A 15,520-nucleotide genomic window follows, 5' to 3' on the forward strand; every position below is an offset into this window, starting at 1 on the left:
TCACACGATGCTGATACTCTGTGTAGGTTACTTTTTCAATTCATTATTATGGTCATTTTCTCACATGACATTCACCCGTTCTTGGAGTCTAGTGTTTGTTTCTAGTGTCAAGAGTTTTTATTTCTATTGTTAAACAAGAATAATATTTTACAGGCGGATGATCCACTGTGCCAACCACTAAAGACAGAAGCCAGAAGAAGAAAAATATCTATTAGGTGTTTAAAATGTTTCACTAATGTTTAGTTATATTCACTGACTACTTTCCACATTTGTGTCCTGGAGGAACAGCATAATAACATAATACCTGTTGGAAATGATAAGGATAATCTAAATATAAAGATTTGCATTATGATTTTCATAATTTAGTGTTTAACAGACATGCATGTGCCATAAGGAGACTACTGGCACTTCACACACTGCCCATAGGCTCACTATAGAATACCTGCATTGACGTCACTACCATTGTTTAGCGAAATTCGTTGCATTGTTTGTTTGTTTCAGTTCTGTTCAGTTTTATTTTATTTTATTCAGACCCAGAATTGGAATGCCAAAGTCATTCTTATTATATAAATGAAACATGTGATTTCCCTCTTAAACTAAAATGTAGTATGTAGTTTTAGTTTCATAGCCTATATGATTTCATCTTCATTATAACTGATAATGAGCTAATTATGCTATTATGCTAATTACAAACATCTCTTATATTTATTACTAGTATTTGCGTGAAATAAACCTTTAAAGATAAACAATAAGTATTAAAGCAAAATGTAGTATTTGGCTGAAATTGAATTGGTAAGATAAAGGTGGTAAGTGGATTTTGTATTTATTGTTAAATTCTTTCTCTGAACAAGAACCAATAAGGATACTGTTAAAGCCCCAGATCAATAGGCAGTATCTAAACATTTAGTAGTATTGTTAAAAGCTTAATGATACCCATCCCTAGTTATAAGATTAGTTATCATGAGGTAGTTATAATCAGCCATACATTTCAATATTTACCACTCCACTGTTTATGTTGTTTTGTGAGTACTCCAACTGATGTGTTTATAACTTTGACACAGTTGTCAAATGTTAATATTCAGCAGTTCTGAGGCTATTTCACAGGTAAATCCATTTTATGAAAATAGAATATAAATAATGATAAAAAAAAAGTTCTGGACAGTTTCATCATCTTCTTGTCTGTTTAGGGGTCACCACAGCAGATGATCTGCCTCCATCTTGTCCTCTCCCTTGTGTTACACAAACTGTCCTCCTTCACAACATTAATGAACCTTCTTGACAAAGGTTCATAATGCATTAAAAAGCAGACATCTCTAACTTGTTTTTAAGAAATGGCCATTTTTGGATAAAGCCTTCTGAATAACATGTTTGGTATTTGGACACAAGGTTTCCTGGTTTGGACACCCATAAAGCGTTGGCTATTTCCTTAATATCCCACAATCCATGAGTGGTTAGATACAGGATATCATATTTATGTGATTTGAGGTGTTTAAGTTGTCAGGAAAATAATGAAGCAGAAAATATTGCATGAATATTCCACTTTTTTTTCCACAAACCCAGATTTGGTGAACATTATAGTGCATGCAAGTCCAACATAAAGAAAGGTCCTTTCATCATAAGATCAAAACCAACTACCCTCAGAATCTCTAAAACTTGTACAACGCGCATGTAGTGGAATCCGACATATTTGGAAAATATACATACGTGTATCAAAAATGTGTTCAATACACGCATGTAAATGCATGAACATTTTCCAAATATAATATTATATGTTATATATACTGTGTATGTATGTATATATCCTTGTGGGATAAGTCAGCACAGGAACAAATGGCTCTTATACATGTCTCATACATCATCAAACATATATTTTAAAAATACAAAATAAAAAAAAATAAACAGCACAAAAAACACTTATATAAATGTTTTCAATTTCCAAATCTGGAAAGGACACAGTGCACTCCCCATTATCTGCTCATGAAATGTGTCCAATGCAGGAATAGTCCTGGAAAAGTCACAGACATCCTTCGTGTTCACTATCCCCCCGGTGTATAACAAGGTGAGATACAGTACATTGGTCAGAATGTCTATCCGTCCTTCTCTGTGTATTCCTTTTCTTTCCAAAACCATAAGAAGTAGTCGCTTTTGATAATGGGATGTGTCAGACAGGTACATGATGAATGAAAACATGGCTGCCAATGGGGACACAAGGGACACAGCAAAACACTCACCTAATAAAGTCTATGTCATCTAAAGAATATGTTTGCCTCTTACAGCCTTTACCAACAGGAAACTGGAGAAATGGATGAACTGCTCACTCTCGCTGCACCAAAGTCCATAGAGAAAATCAGCAATTTCACATCACCACTCAAAGAAGTTGTTGATCCCCCTGTTGCCTCCATCAGTCAGCTCAAATGTGTTCAAATGTGTTATTTTGTGACACTGACGTTGGAAATGTTTTTGTTTGGATTTAAATAACTGAGGCAAACTTACCAAACTACGCATGCTCCTTTCTTTGTAAGCTAAAAACGCACATTTTCTCTATGAGCTTTGGTGCAGCGAGAGTGAACAGTTTCCACAAAAACACCAGAACTATCACTTTAAAAATGGATGCAGCTCAGGAAAAACACATGTGTACAGAGTATACGATACACAGATTTGTAAATGCAAATTAAATAGTTGGAAGAGCAGAGAGGATGTAAAAACTGTACATACAAATGTTCTGCAGGTGTCCTCACCTACAAAAATCACGGGAAGAAAATGATGTTGCTGCAGCTGTGACTTTCACACCTGTTTCTGAAATCGTCAAGGCCTATATGTGACAACGCAAACGTCTGCAGAAGTTGCTCCGGACATTTTTAAGCTCACAGCTAGAACACAGCGGGAAAAGATCCAGACTTCCTGCTGTAGTGAACACATGACCCAGCCAATCACCTGCTGAGTTCCTCATGTGTAAACTACGGAAAGTTCATGTCTTTCATCATACGCTGGGGGTCTTCACAGTATCAAACCCCACAGCGCTCTGTAAAAGAATGTTTTTCATTGTTCATCCCTCTCAGTGTCCAAAGCACCCCACATCAGTACCTGCTTCAGCACTGTCTGTGTCTACATGACAGCACAGCTCTTAGCTTTGGTCTGCTGGTAATGTGTGGACACACATGCTGACATGTCTCCTCCACTATGAGACATCCTCTTAGAGGCTCTGGACTTCCTCCTCTTCACGTTCTTGTTGCTTTTGCTGACACAGGCCAGCGTGGCCACATGGAAGATGTCTTTGATGCTGTTCTCAGACTGCAGTGAGGAACACTCCAGGTAGGGGGTGCTCAGCTGCTTGGCCGTGTTGGAGCCCTACAACAGAAAACGCCAACAGGATTTCAGAGCCTGCCAAACAGCAACCCTCTCTCTCAAAAATGTCATTTCCACACAACTAAATAGCAGTATCATATCAAATCAAAAATACTTGTATTCCCCACAGGGAACCTTTTTGAAAGGCTGTGATTTTTTATCATTAGGGCTGCAATTAATTATTAATTATTTTCATCATCTATCATTAATCTGTCGATAATTTTGTTGATAATCAATTATATATATGAATGTATATATACATATATATGTTTATATGTACATATATATGATAAGGTATCTGTGATGACTATTCGTGGTTGTCGCATTGGTAATCATCACATCTATTATATTAAATATGTTTGTGAAATACACTAAATATTATAAACTGTATGTTGATTCAAAGAAATACATGGAATCGATGTGTAAGAATTAGGTGAAATGATCAACATGTGGTAGAAGCATACAAACATAAAATGATAATACATTTTACATGTTTTGTTATTGTCTAATCACGTGAATGTATGAATAATTATCACAGAATGAACCCTTTTTATTTATATTTGATCAGCCACTGTATGCGTTCCCTCGTGGCTCATTGTGTTAGGTCAGCTGGTGCTGTTAAATTACTCTCTGTTAGTGCTTAGGTTCAGTTCTTTGATCTTGACCTACTTAAAGGGTCCATTATATATATATATATCTATATATATATACATATATATATATATATATATATATATATATATATATATATATATATATATATATATATATGTATATTTCAGATATTTTGTTCAATGAAACACCTCTGTCTCTCTGTCCTGACCGAGAGCTTCACACCCACCTGGTCATAGGATACTGGAGTGTGTCTGCTGTGGGCCTTGGTGAAGAGCTCTGTTCTCAGGTCGGACTTACAGCCCACCAGCAGCCTCTTGGTATGCGGACAGAACTCCTCAATCTCTCCTCTCCACTGTAGACAGTGACCAAAGAGCAGCAGTTAACACACAAGACGTTCACTTTTATTTGATCAGAAAATAAGAATTAAAGAGCATGAAGTTAAGTTTGGCATCAGGTTTAATGATTAATGTTCATCGACATAACCGTAACCAGTTAATGCCAGTAGTAGGGACCAGTAGTCCTCATGGAGACCAAAACCTAATGAGGTCATCAGGTTTAGAGATTAGGGATGGCACTTTGGATAGGCTTTTTAAATAAATGGAAGTCAATGCAGCCACTTCAAGAGGATAGCTGCATGAACCTGTGTGTGTGTGTGTGTGTTCGTGTTTGTGTACATATAATATATAATATATAATATACATACTTAGAAATGGTTAGAGGAAATAAAGACAAACTGGAGTAAATAGGTCATGGAGATGGATGGAGAGGAACAATGAAACAAATTATTTTTTTAACTAAGATTTTCTTTTTTTGGAATTGATTGATGGTTTAGATCTTGGTTATTTTTTTTAAAAAATGTATTAAATATTTGGCAATGTGGCAGGATGAATGTAATAACTATGAAACATATCTTTTGAAATGTCAGTACCTGAATTTAAGTAGAGAAAAAAAGGAAGCACCCAGCCTCCATCACTCACCTTCTTCAGCACATTGTCTAATGTCTCCGGCCTGCTGATGTCGAAGCAGATGAGGACTGCGTCTGCGTCAGGGTAGGAGAGAGGACGCACGTTGTCGTAGTAGGGAGAACCTTTAATAAAAGAAACCCATTTATGTTGTAGAAACATCAAAGTCAGAGATATAACTCCTCACTGGATGACGACGTATGCAACTGCATGATATTGTCATGTTGTGTCACACAGTAAACACAGTCCACTTTAGACACATTTTAATGCAGTTTTTTTCTTCAATCTAGTTATGAATTAGTTTGGTTTAATTTCCAAATCCATAATAGTTATACAGGGTAATTTATATGGTCATTCAAATATATTCACCATCTTAAGGACAATATTTTCACATTAGTAATTCCACCAGCATCGTAAGAAATAATAAAGTACTGCAAGATCTACAAAATTAAAGCAGCAGTGATTTAACTAGATCGGGTGTTTTTCCAATAATTACAAAAAGCTTTGTGATTTTTCATCTTCTTAAATTTGCATATGTTTCTTTACTCCATGTAAAAAACGGAATCATTTTGGTTTGTGGATAAAAACAAGGCATTGGAGAACAACATCAACATTTTTCAACATTTATAATTTTCCGTATCTATTTCTATTGTCATTCTATATGTTGTTTCTTGGCTTCTGTATCATGATATGTGTTGTAGGAAATACCCAGCCCTGAGTGACTGTCACTTGTAGATATTTTCAGTGTGTTAACATTGCTCAAATTCAGTCCTGCGGGTAAAAGAAAGCATCTCTCTCTCTCGCTCTGCTCGACAATGCTCACAGTCTCTTTAACACCAGAATGAGACTTGAATTACAGCAGTGTATTTCAACACTACATCCCCTGCAGGCATTTATCCAACAAACCCCAGTGTTTGGAGTGAATCCACAGCCCTATGACCTGCATACTTCCCTGCATGAGTACATGAGATTGGTGGATGGATGATGTGGAAATTCACTGGATCATGTCGCACGAATCTGGTGCAGACATTCAGAATCTGACAGATTTGTGTAGAAAACAGTTTCACCATCCTCTCCCCTCTATAGCAGTATTTAGATCCGAAATGAAAATCACGAAGAAAACAATCCGTGTATCATTCGTTCATTCGTTTTTCAAAATAAAACCAGAAATAAAAAAGTGGAAAGACGATTTTGATGAATGCAAGTTACGTGACCCGGACGTGACCTGTGACCGGGAAAGACAAGAAGAAGAAGAAGACTACCTGTGATCGGGAAGGGAAGCATGAGCTAGTGTTGGGACAATAAAAAACGTGAAAAAATAGACATTTATGTTCTTTTTAATGGGAGTAAGAGGGTTACACTCTGAAGCCAGAAACTGCGGTCAAGTGAGCCGTCATTCGTCTTCGCGTGGTCAAGCCATCCGCACTAACATTTTTAAGTGCGCTTGTGTAGTTGAACTAAGGGACTTATGCTGGGAGTCGACTGAGAATATCAGCGCGAGTTTAATACCTAATGAGATCACTTGTTTTCAAAATAAAACGTTACTAATACAAGCGCAATCAATGAAGCTTGATTTTTACTGTACTATAACAACACATTGGCCCATAAGTTGGTACAGTTGACCTCATGCTGACTACTCCCTCACTCATTATCAAACATTTTGTATCATTTTGAGAAATCAAGCCTCAAAGTTGTCTCTTTTTTTTCTCAGAAAAAGGCTGGAAACTCTATTTTTATTGTACAGTAACGTTCTGACAATGGTTGGTACAGTTGACCTCAGGAGCATGCTGACTACTCCCTGACTCATTGTCATACATTTTATTTTGAAAAACGAATGACACACGGATTGAAAACGTTCAACTGCAGAGTGTTCAGCTTGCAAAGACGTTGTGTAAATATATAGTGTTATGAGCCACATCAGAGACTCATTTGGTGGAGAAAGAGGTTTCTTCTCACTGGAGATTTCAAGTGCACCTTTTGCTATAATCTTTGTAATGTGGTTTTCTCCTGTGTGGGTGGAGCAAGTAGTCTCTCTGATGTGGATCATGTTGAGTTTGGTTGACATTTGAGTGAGCAACAAAACGCAGAATAGAATCATCATGTATGGGTTGTCCAACTCCATTATGTGACATTACGGTTCATTTACACATCACAGCACAGGTTAATATAAAAGATATGCTCACAGGAACCTTAGGTCACCACCACCAAGTTGAAGGATGTTAAAAGAGGCAGAAGCACTGCTGATGAGAAACTGGGATGTCTTGTGTTAAGACAGGGGTTCTCAAGCCATGCACCCACACCGGTAGAAGGCTTTGGGTTGAACCAAGCTTTGCTGTGAAAACTTGTCGAAAGGAAGCCTAAAAGCTTTGCATCACAATGCAGCAGAGTGGATCCATTGTCCCTCCATCACACACATTCTTCCATGCTATGATCACATTGTCTCATTAAAACAGGCTCAGGGTTCACATTAATAACAAGATTAGGTTTGAATTATGTTTTTACTACCCTTCAGAATTCTTGCCAGGTCAAAAAATAGGCTGGTACCATTAGCAAGCTACCCAATTCCCATTGTTCACCGGGCGCTGATTAGAGGCTACTCACTGCTCCTAATTCTAGGGAAGTTTCTCGAGAACAGGTTAAATGCCGAGGGGAATTTCCTTAGGGCAACTAAAATAAATAAAAATAAAAAGCACATGAACACACGATGCCAATCGGGAGTGAGAGTATACATGCAGAGGAGAAAATCTATTTATTGGCCATGTACATCTGACTCCGCCTCCATAGGTATCACTGTATCTCTCATAAGCTAGTGCGTATTGAATCAGTTTCCTGGTGACCTTTACGTCACAGAAAAACAAACAGCTGACAGTGAGATAGATTGTGCTGTGGTTCTGTATGTTAGTACCTGCTTTACATTCATTAAAGGGAACGTTCATTGTGATGCAGATTCAATCATAGCTCTTGTGGTTGCCGTGTTGTCCGAAGAAAGACGCCACCATATGATTTCCGGCAACACTACTGCAGTTTATACGTTGCCTGGTGCATGCACAGAACACCAAGTCTGACTCCAGTCTGACTACGCGTACATGCAGGGGTAATCGGACTATTAAGACTGGCTCGATTTTAGTCGGACTAACTTGTTAACATGACATTAAGAAAACCAAATGATTGTTTTAGTCCGACTAAAATCTTTTGACATGCATTTACATGCACAGAATCAACAGTTTTCCTAACAATCCTGCATACTGTAGGTTAAACTAATGCAAAAGAAGTGTGCATGAGTAAAATATGTAATCAAACACCAGCACCCCGACCCTGCGTCTGGCCTCTGCTGTGCATACATCAACAAACAGCTGTCATTGAAAACTTTCCTCACTTCTCCCAAAGGCATTCCACACAAGCTGTGGTCGACACCCGCATTCTTTCTTTTTCCTTCTCCTGCCAAACAAACTATAGGCGGTGTTTGAACTCACTGATGGATTTCAGATGCTCCTCTGTGGTCCAGTCCACTTTAGAGACCCCTGCTGATCACTTTACATTATTCACCTCATTCACCTCAACACAAATTAAAGTGAGTGAGAGTCAAATCTGTCCTTCCCCCCCCTCCTCTTCAACCCTCCACATTTTTCCATGAGCAGATGTAAACAGTGATGAAAGATTTTGAAAGAAGTCTGGTAGGACAGCTTGCTAATGTTAAGCAAACAGAGCAGGGGCCTTTTATTTTAACGGTCTTCACCACAGTTCCTTGAAAATGTCTCTGCCAGTTGTGGTATGAGCTTTTCCATGGGAACCTTTGTGAGACGAAGCAGATGCTGAATGTTGCAACATATCTCCAAGGTAACCAAGAAGGGAGGATAGCAACTCAAATATTTCATGTTATCAGTTGTTCATTTAATAGGAATTCTTACATCCACCAAGAAAACTAGGGGGCACCACATGGTGGTAAAGTGGTTAGCACTCTCGCCTTGCAGCCAGAAGACCCGGGTTCCAGCCCCGGTTGGAACAAGGGCCTTTCTGCATTCTCCGGCTTCCTCCCACAGTCCAAAAACATGCAATGTGGGGATTAGGTCAATTGGACATCCTAAATTGACCATGGGAGTGAGTGTGAGAGTGAATGGTTGTTTGTCTCTATCTGTGTGTGTGTGTGGAACTGTCCAGAGTGTACCCCGCCTATCGCCCGATGTAGCACAGCACCCCCCGCAGTCAGTAGATGATGACTGACTGACTGACCAAGAAAACTAGACGGCTGCCAGTTCGTATCCCGACAGGTCAAGGGCTTTGGGGCACCTCTGAGCAAGATATCCAATCCCCATTGTTCCGCATCGATTTGGTTAATTGGACACTGTCAATTGTCCCCAGCCACAAGGGGGGGCCACACTCCTAGTTCCGGCCCAAAGCATGGATAAATGGGAAAGTTGCATATGAAGGGCATCTGGCATAAAAATGGTGTTATAATGCAGCTTTTATTTATTGCCTGTGGGGGTTAGACCTGTGGCTTCCAACAGGTCTAACCAATCGGAATATGTTCTGTTGATGATGAAAGATTACAAATATTCAAATAAGCAACAGTTGGAACAGTTGACCTGTTGAAATGTCACCACTCCTGTAAACAGCAGCGCCTCCTAGTCCGGGCACTTCCGGTGACGTACTTTCAACCGTAAGAAGAACTACTCGTGTTGTAGCTGCTGAGCTCCGTACAACCGATACACTCAGCAGCTACAACGAGAGTAGTTCTTCTTCTTCTTCTATGGCTGAAAGTAGCAATATAAAGCAGGACACAGCACCAAACTTCACCTAAAGGAAGGAGCAGTGCCAACAACACGTATATAACTGTCTTTGTGTGCTTGTTTTGTCGTTTAGCCTTAGCGAAGGCAGGCTACAGGCTACGCTACACACTACGCTTGTGTTTCATTTGCATGTGTGTTTATCATCTCAGTAACCACAACGTTGTCCAAACCTCCTGGACTAGGAGGTTTTTGACCATAAAAACTACTTCATGTTTGTAAGTACACCTCCATATCTCACATATAAGTGAGATAGGACCATGCTATGGCCGCTTTAATCGGACTAACATGCCTGGATAATGTGATTCATAGTCTGTTTTCCCCTACATGTATACGCTTAGTCAGACTGGAGTCGGTTCTGCATATGCACCAAAATGATCATAATGCGACAGGCAAGCTGCCTGTCTTATGCCACTTTTCCACGTCATGGTCCCATCATGCCTCAGCTCGGCACTGCGGTGACTTGTTTTTTCAATACCGTTAAGATGCTCTTTCACTTTCCCTTACATTTTTTATTGTCCATCATTGTTTTTAATATGCTTTACAAATAAACACGACTACTGTGTGACTACTGCGCTCAAAGTGACAGCCCGTGGCCAAGTGGAAAAGGAACGTGACATGTAACCGGAGGGTTGCCGGTTGAAATCCCCACCTGGCCAAAAAGGACTGGGGTACCCTTGAGCAAGGTACCCAACCCCCAATGCTCCCCTGGCGCTACTCAGTGTGACAGCCCACTGCTCCTAATTCTAGGATGGGTCAAATGCAGAGGAATACTTTCCCTAAGGTGATTAATAAAATAGATTGTGACAACAAACTATCTCCTCTTGTTGCTGAAGCTTTGGATAAATATCTGACAGATGAGCCTCATTTTTGTTTTGCACAGTTGAATGAAGGGGTGATGGGATTTTTCTTCAGTCGTCCTTCTTTCTTTAGCAAAGCACAAAGTGTGTGAGCAGAGCCCTGAGACTGAGGAGTGGGTGGCCTGTTGTGCAGCAGGGGTGTAAGATGTAATTTATCCAATACCAGTGTGTTCCACAGAAAGACTGTGTGACGCCGTTTGTCTGGAATGTAGGCGAATCTCTGCATAGAAACTAAGAGTCAGATTTCAGTGTAACCCACATATGAAGTGCTCACAGCAGGCCCCTCCCCCCATTGTACACTCACACCTATCTAGTGCTCGGGGATAGTTGCTGAACCCTTCTGTAAAGTACATTATTTTGCAGTATAAGTAATCCCAGCATCCACTCAGTCATGTCACATGTTGTTTTCTTCTCAGAGAGTGAACACTAGCTAGCAGACCACAACCTGCAGGGGATTTTAGCTGAACCTCACACAGTTGTGGTCTCAGAGCTTTATTCTGCTCTTTGAGCTCAATGTGCTGAATCTAAAGTGAGCAGATAAATGACTCAGTCATATATGAAACAAGCTCATGGTATGATCATTATCAGTCAGGTATTGTACTTTCACAAGTAGACATACATATAAGATTTGAATGAATGAACCCCGTGTGTCCGTGTTTCCCCGGTCTAAAGCTGTAGCCAACAGTTATTTTCACAATAAATTAATCTTAAAACAATTTTTTGGGGTAAATCAATGACTTGTTTGGTCAGAAAAATGTCCGGAAAGGCTGAAAACATCAAAATAATGATAAATAATAATGATACCTTTTGTTTAGTGTCATAGAACCGGAAATATTTATTTGTGAAGTTTTTATTCAACATTAATATTAATCTATTAAATGGTTATTACTTTATTATTAATCAGTTAATCTATTAATATTTGCTGCCCTACACCTGTCCCAAGGACAAACATGGAAACGTGTCCTCTCTCCAGCTTATATCAGTCTATCAATGCAGTAGTTTTGAGGCAGAATGTGGTTTAAAAGTGAAAAAGATAAACTAAATAAGACATGAGAATCATATAGGTTTCATTTCTAATCTAACAGATATAGCTGATATTGAAGGATTTAGGGGGGTATTCTGCTGTGAGGTGGCTAGCATTGTTGCCTCACAGAATGCAAGTCACTGGGTTCTGATCCTGGTTTGACCAAAAGCCTTTGTGTATGGAGTCTGCATGTTCTCCCTGTGTGTGTGTGTGTGGGTTTTATACAGGTTCTCCAGTTTCTTCAGTTCTCACAGGTTAATGGTTAATAGGCCAAAATGGAAGTGAAAGTGGTGTCATTGTGAAAATAAGAAATCCTCGATCCAAGCGCTTAAAAGGCATGAAAACTGGGCATGAGTCCACTGGAAAGAGTCATGCGATCATAGATAGTGCACACATGGGTTTATGTCAAGGGAACTTGGCTTGTAACTGGAGGGTTGCCAGTTTGAGTCCCCACCTGGTCAAAAGGGCTGGGGTTCCCCTGAGCAAGAGCAGTGAGAACTGTGTCCAAAAAGTAGCACTCAAGTCATTCATCATGTCAAATTACTGTTAACTGACATACGAATTACGAAGCAATACTTAATATTTGATTTTGAATATTGATTTATGAATGTTATCTGATTGACAGAGACACATGTGTCCCAGTTCCTGTGGTTTAGAACGATTCGACCCACTAATCACTCTGTGAAGGAGCAGTTAATTTCACCTTCCAGTAAAATTTCTTCCAGATCATCAGGACATTAACAAGAACCTGCAGAATATTAACTTTTACTAGAGAGAGCTGATACTACACTGCCGTGGTTTTAGGTTTTAATTGCAGTGACATTGCATCAGAACATACTATAATGTTTAATGTCAAATTCCCCTATCAGCAATCCTTTGTAGGCTTACGCTGTACGAACCTCCACTCCACTAGTGTTACTGCAGTGTGGCCTGTCAGCTGTTGTGGAAACAGGGTGGACACTAATTCTTTATTTTGGGACATGTGATTCCTCTGATGGTTCATGTTACGACCTGACAGTGCTGAACATTCAAAGTCATCGTAAAGCAGGAATGTCACATATTTGTCCCGACTGCATTAAATAAACCTCAACAAAGGCATTACTGTGGAGGGCTTGTCTTTAATTACACATTATGATACACAGTCAACAAAGTGTATCCAGATCCATGATCTGTAAACAAAGACTCGACTGTCACATAAATCAAATATTAAGTATCAGGGACTATTGTTGGAAGCTGTGGGTGGAGAACGCAAGCCAACGAAGAATGTTACTATGTTTCTAAGGACTGGAGCCTCATGCTTTACACAGCTATCAATGCCCATTACTGATTAGTCCAGTACGTTAAATTATCTTAATATATATACACTGTATATACACATACAGTATATATATATATCTATATATATATATGTATAGATATATATACATATATATATTCCCATTTCTGTGTGTATGGGCCGTCTGATCTGGGGGCCACTCAAGTAAAAGAAGGCCAACAAGTGTTCAGTCAGGGCAGAAGATATGAGCCTCAAATGATGTCACAACATTCCACCATGATATTGTAATATTCATGACGATGTCTGTGGAAGTTCTCAGTCATCCGGGCCATAGAAGCCCAGTCCATTCACCTACAGCAAACTACAGAATAATTAACAATACATACAACATATATGTATGTATATATATATATATATATATATATATATATATATATATATATATATATGTATATATATGTATGTATATATATGTATATATATGTATATAGTTTGCAATAAAAAAAATATGAATCTATAACTAAAAAAAACAGACAAAAATAACTATTGGGCCGCAACTCACAATAATTAACATTATCAGCAAATGTGTCAACAATTTACTCGATTAATTGTTTGGTCCAAAAAATTTATAAAAAAATGTAAACATTTTAATCAGTGTTTCCAAAACATAAATAATGTTTTGTCATGAGTCTAACACCTCTGTCTTAGACTATCAGTCTGCCTACGGACCTCTTTCATTAAAATGCTTTTGAGCGACTAAGATCAGTGTTGGAGCGAGTTGTCTTTCAACTGGAAGGTTGTGGCTTTGATTCCTGCACAACGAGACGTCCTACTGAGGCTTAGGCTCGTGTGCATGTGCAAACCACAAAAACTTAATTTTACACCTATAATTGTATCCTTAATTATTCTATTATTAATTGTTTTCCACTTTAATAAAGTGAATGCTTGATTTTCCTTAAGTCATTTATCAATTCTACCACCCTTGTCTGAGTCCTTGACTGACTCAACTCATTGTTTGTGGTTATTTTATTATTATTGGAAGCCTAGTCTGATGGGGTTAGTTTGACTATCATGCATGGTTTTGGACACACACAACATCCTTTTCTGACCTTTTCTGTATCTTTAATGACGTTAAAACAATCGTTGTGATGGCATTAAACCTTCTCGACAAAGTAGAACTAATCTACATAACCCCATGTTTACTTTAGTAACTAAATTGAACATTTGATGGGTAAATAATGTACAATAGAATCACACAGAGGCTATAACAGCACATTAAGACTGGTGTGTTTACTGGTGTGCAGCTCTTCCTCCTCCTCCTCCTCCTCACCTGAAGTGTCCCACAGTCGCAGCTCCACTCTCTGCATGTCCAGGTCGAAGGTGGCTGTGTAGTTCTCAAACACCGTGGGCACGTAGCACTGCGTGGGACAAAGCAGTGTAAGCACTGACGCTGTGTGTGTGTGTGTGTGTGTGAGAGAGAGAGCGAGAGCGAGATGCTGCGTGGATCATCTTACCTCTGGAAAGCTGTCTTTGACGAACACGTTAAGCAGAGCGCTTTTCCCGCACTCACTGTCTCCCACCAGCACGATTTTACACTGAACACTGGTGCGTGACTCCATCTTCAAAAAGACCGAGGAAGCTCCTGAGGCAGAAAAGTCCAGAGAAGGTCTCCTCCAACTGTTCCGCAGCTGAAGCCAGTCCACTGTGGACACATTCTTCACATTACTACTCACAGTCCTCCTATTTCCAGCCAGCGGAGGGAAGAAGGGAGGGGCTTCACCGTGGGAATCCCGTCAGCACTTGGCACAAAGGGAAGGGCCTTTCTGGGGCCCCAGGCAGAGAATTTAAATCCTCACCTCAAAAACAAACAATCAATTCTCATTGGTTTCTTTACATTAAAGATCCAGTGTGTATGATTTGGGTGAAATTACGTTTTATATTATACTGTTAGCAGTATAATATAAAATATAAAAAGAGGTTCAATTGAAACATTAAGTTGTTTTAAAAGCGTTTAATAATGCTTTAATCAATTCCATACTTTCAACAATACAATAGCAAGAAAAAACTAATAATATTTATGAATATAAGGTCAAATTCTATTTCTTTAATATACAAAAGTTTGTTTGTTTTTTGTTAGAATGGAAAGGTAAGAATGGAAAAAGAACACATTTTGATATTGAACAATAGTCATTATTTGTATACAATCAATTAGGTTTGGTTTGCTAACCAGTAATGTCTGCATGCTGTAACCATAGCCATTGTAATAGCAAGCAAGACACAGCATCTTCTTTTTTTTTCATTTTCAACCAAGAAACATATAAGATAAACTACATGCTCTTTATTTATTTGTATCTATTTTTTAATCTTTAAATTACGAAAGCGCATTGCATTCATTTGAAACCAAAAACAGAAAAACTCTGTGACCATGGCGGCCCCAGCAGCAGACCATCAGAAAAAAATATCGTCGGCAATGCGCAGAACAACATGTTGTTTTATACCAAGGAAGGCAAAGCAACACTCCAAGACAACCCAGCGCCTGTCCTCAGGATCAGCTGTACACGAAGGCACACACACACACACTGCACTGTGGTCAGTAATACATACTACATGGATTGTTATGACACATGCAGTATGTTTACTATGGTACTGTGTCA

At 39.0% G+C, this 15,520-nt stretch overlaps 1 protein-coding gene across 1 annotated transcript; it reads right to left on the reverse strand.

The window, feature by feature from the left end:
• Positions 1 to 1,385: 1,385 nt before the first annotated feature.
• LOC122765573 (rho-related GTP-binding protein RhoE-like) lies at positions 1,386 to 14,594 on the reverse strand. The gene is made up of 5 exons (XM_044019910.1): positions 14,381 to 14,594; positions 14,197 to 14,284; positions 4,938 to 5,047; positions 4,187 to 4,312; positions 1,386 to 3,348 (listed from the first exon to the last, which is right to left on the reverse strand). The coding sequence occupies exons 1-5, from the start codon at positions 14,483 to 14,485 to the stop codon at positions 3,106 to 3,108; spliced, it is 672 nt and encodes a 223-aa protein (XP_043875845.1). The 5' UTR covers positions 14,486 to 14,594; the 3' UTR covers positions 1,386 to 3,105.
• Between the last annotated feature and the right edge of the window lie 926 nt (positions 14,595 to 15,520).

The sequence above is a fragment of the Solea senegalensis genome, linkage group LG2, assembly GCF_019176455.1.
Source record: "Solea senegalensis isolate Sse05_10M linkage group LG2, IFAPA_SoseM_1, whole genome shotgun sequence".
Classification (NCBI taxonomy): domain Eukaryota; kingdom Metazoa; phylum Chordata; class Actinopteri; order Pleuronectiformes; family Soleidae; genus Solea; species Solea senegalensis.

What these genes read in the sequence shown, in the direction of transcription:
- LOC122765573 (XM_044019910.1), bottom strand. Translation starts at nt 14,485, where the DNA reads ATGGAGTCACGCACCAGTGTTCAGTGTAAAATCGTGCTGGTGGGAGAC. An exon ending in TCAAAGACAGCTTTCCAGAG is followed by an intron (nt 14,285 to 14,380) that starts GTAAGATGATCC and finishes TGTCCCACGCAG; the next exon opens with TGCTACGTGCCCACGGTGTT. An exon ending in GCGACTGTGGGACACTTCAG is followed by an intron (nt 5,048 to 14,196) that starts GTGAGGAGGAGG and finishes CTTTTATTAAAG; the next exon opens with GTTCTCCCTACTACGACAAC.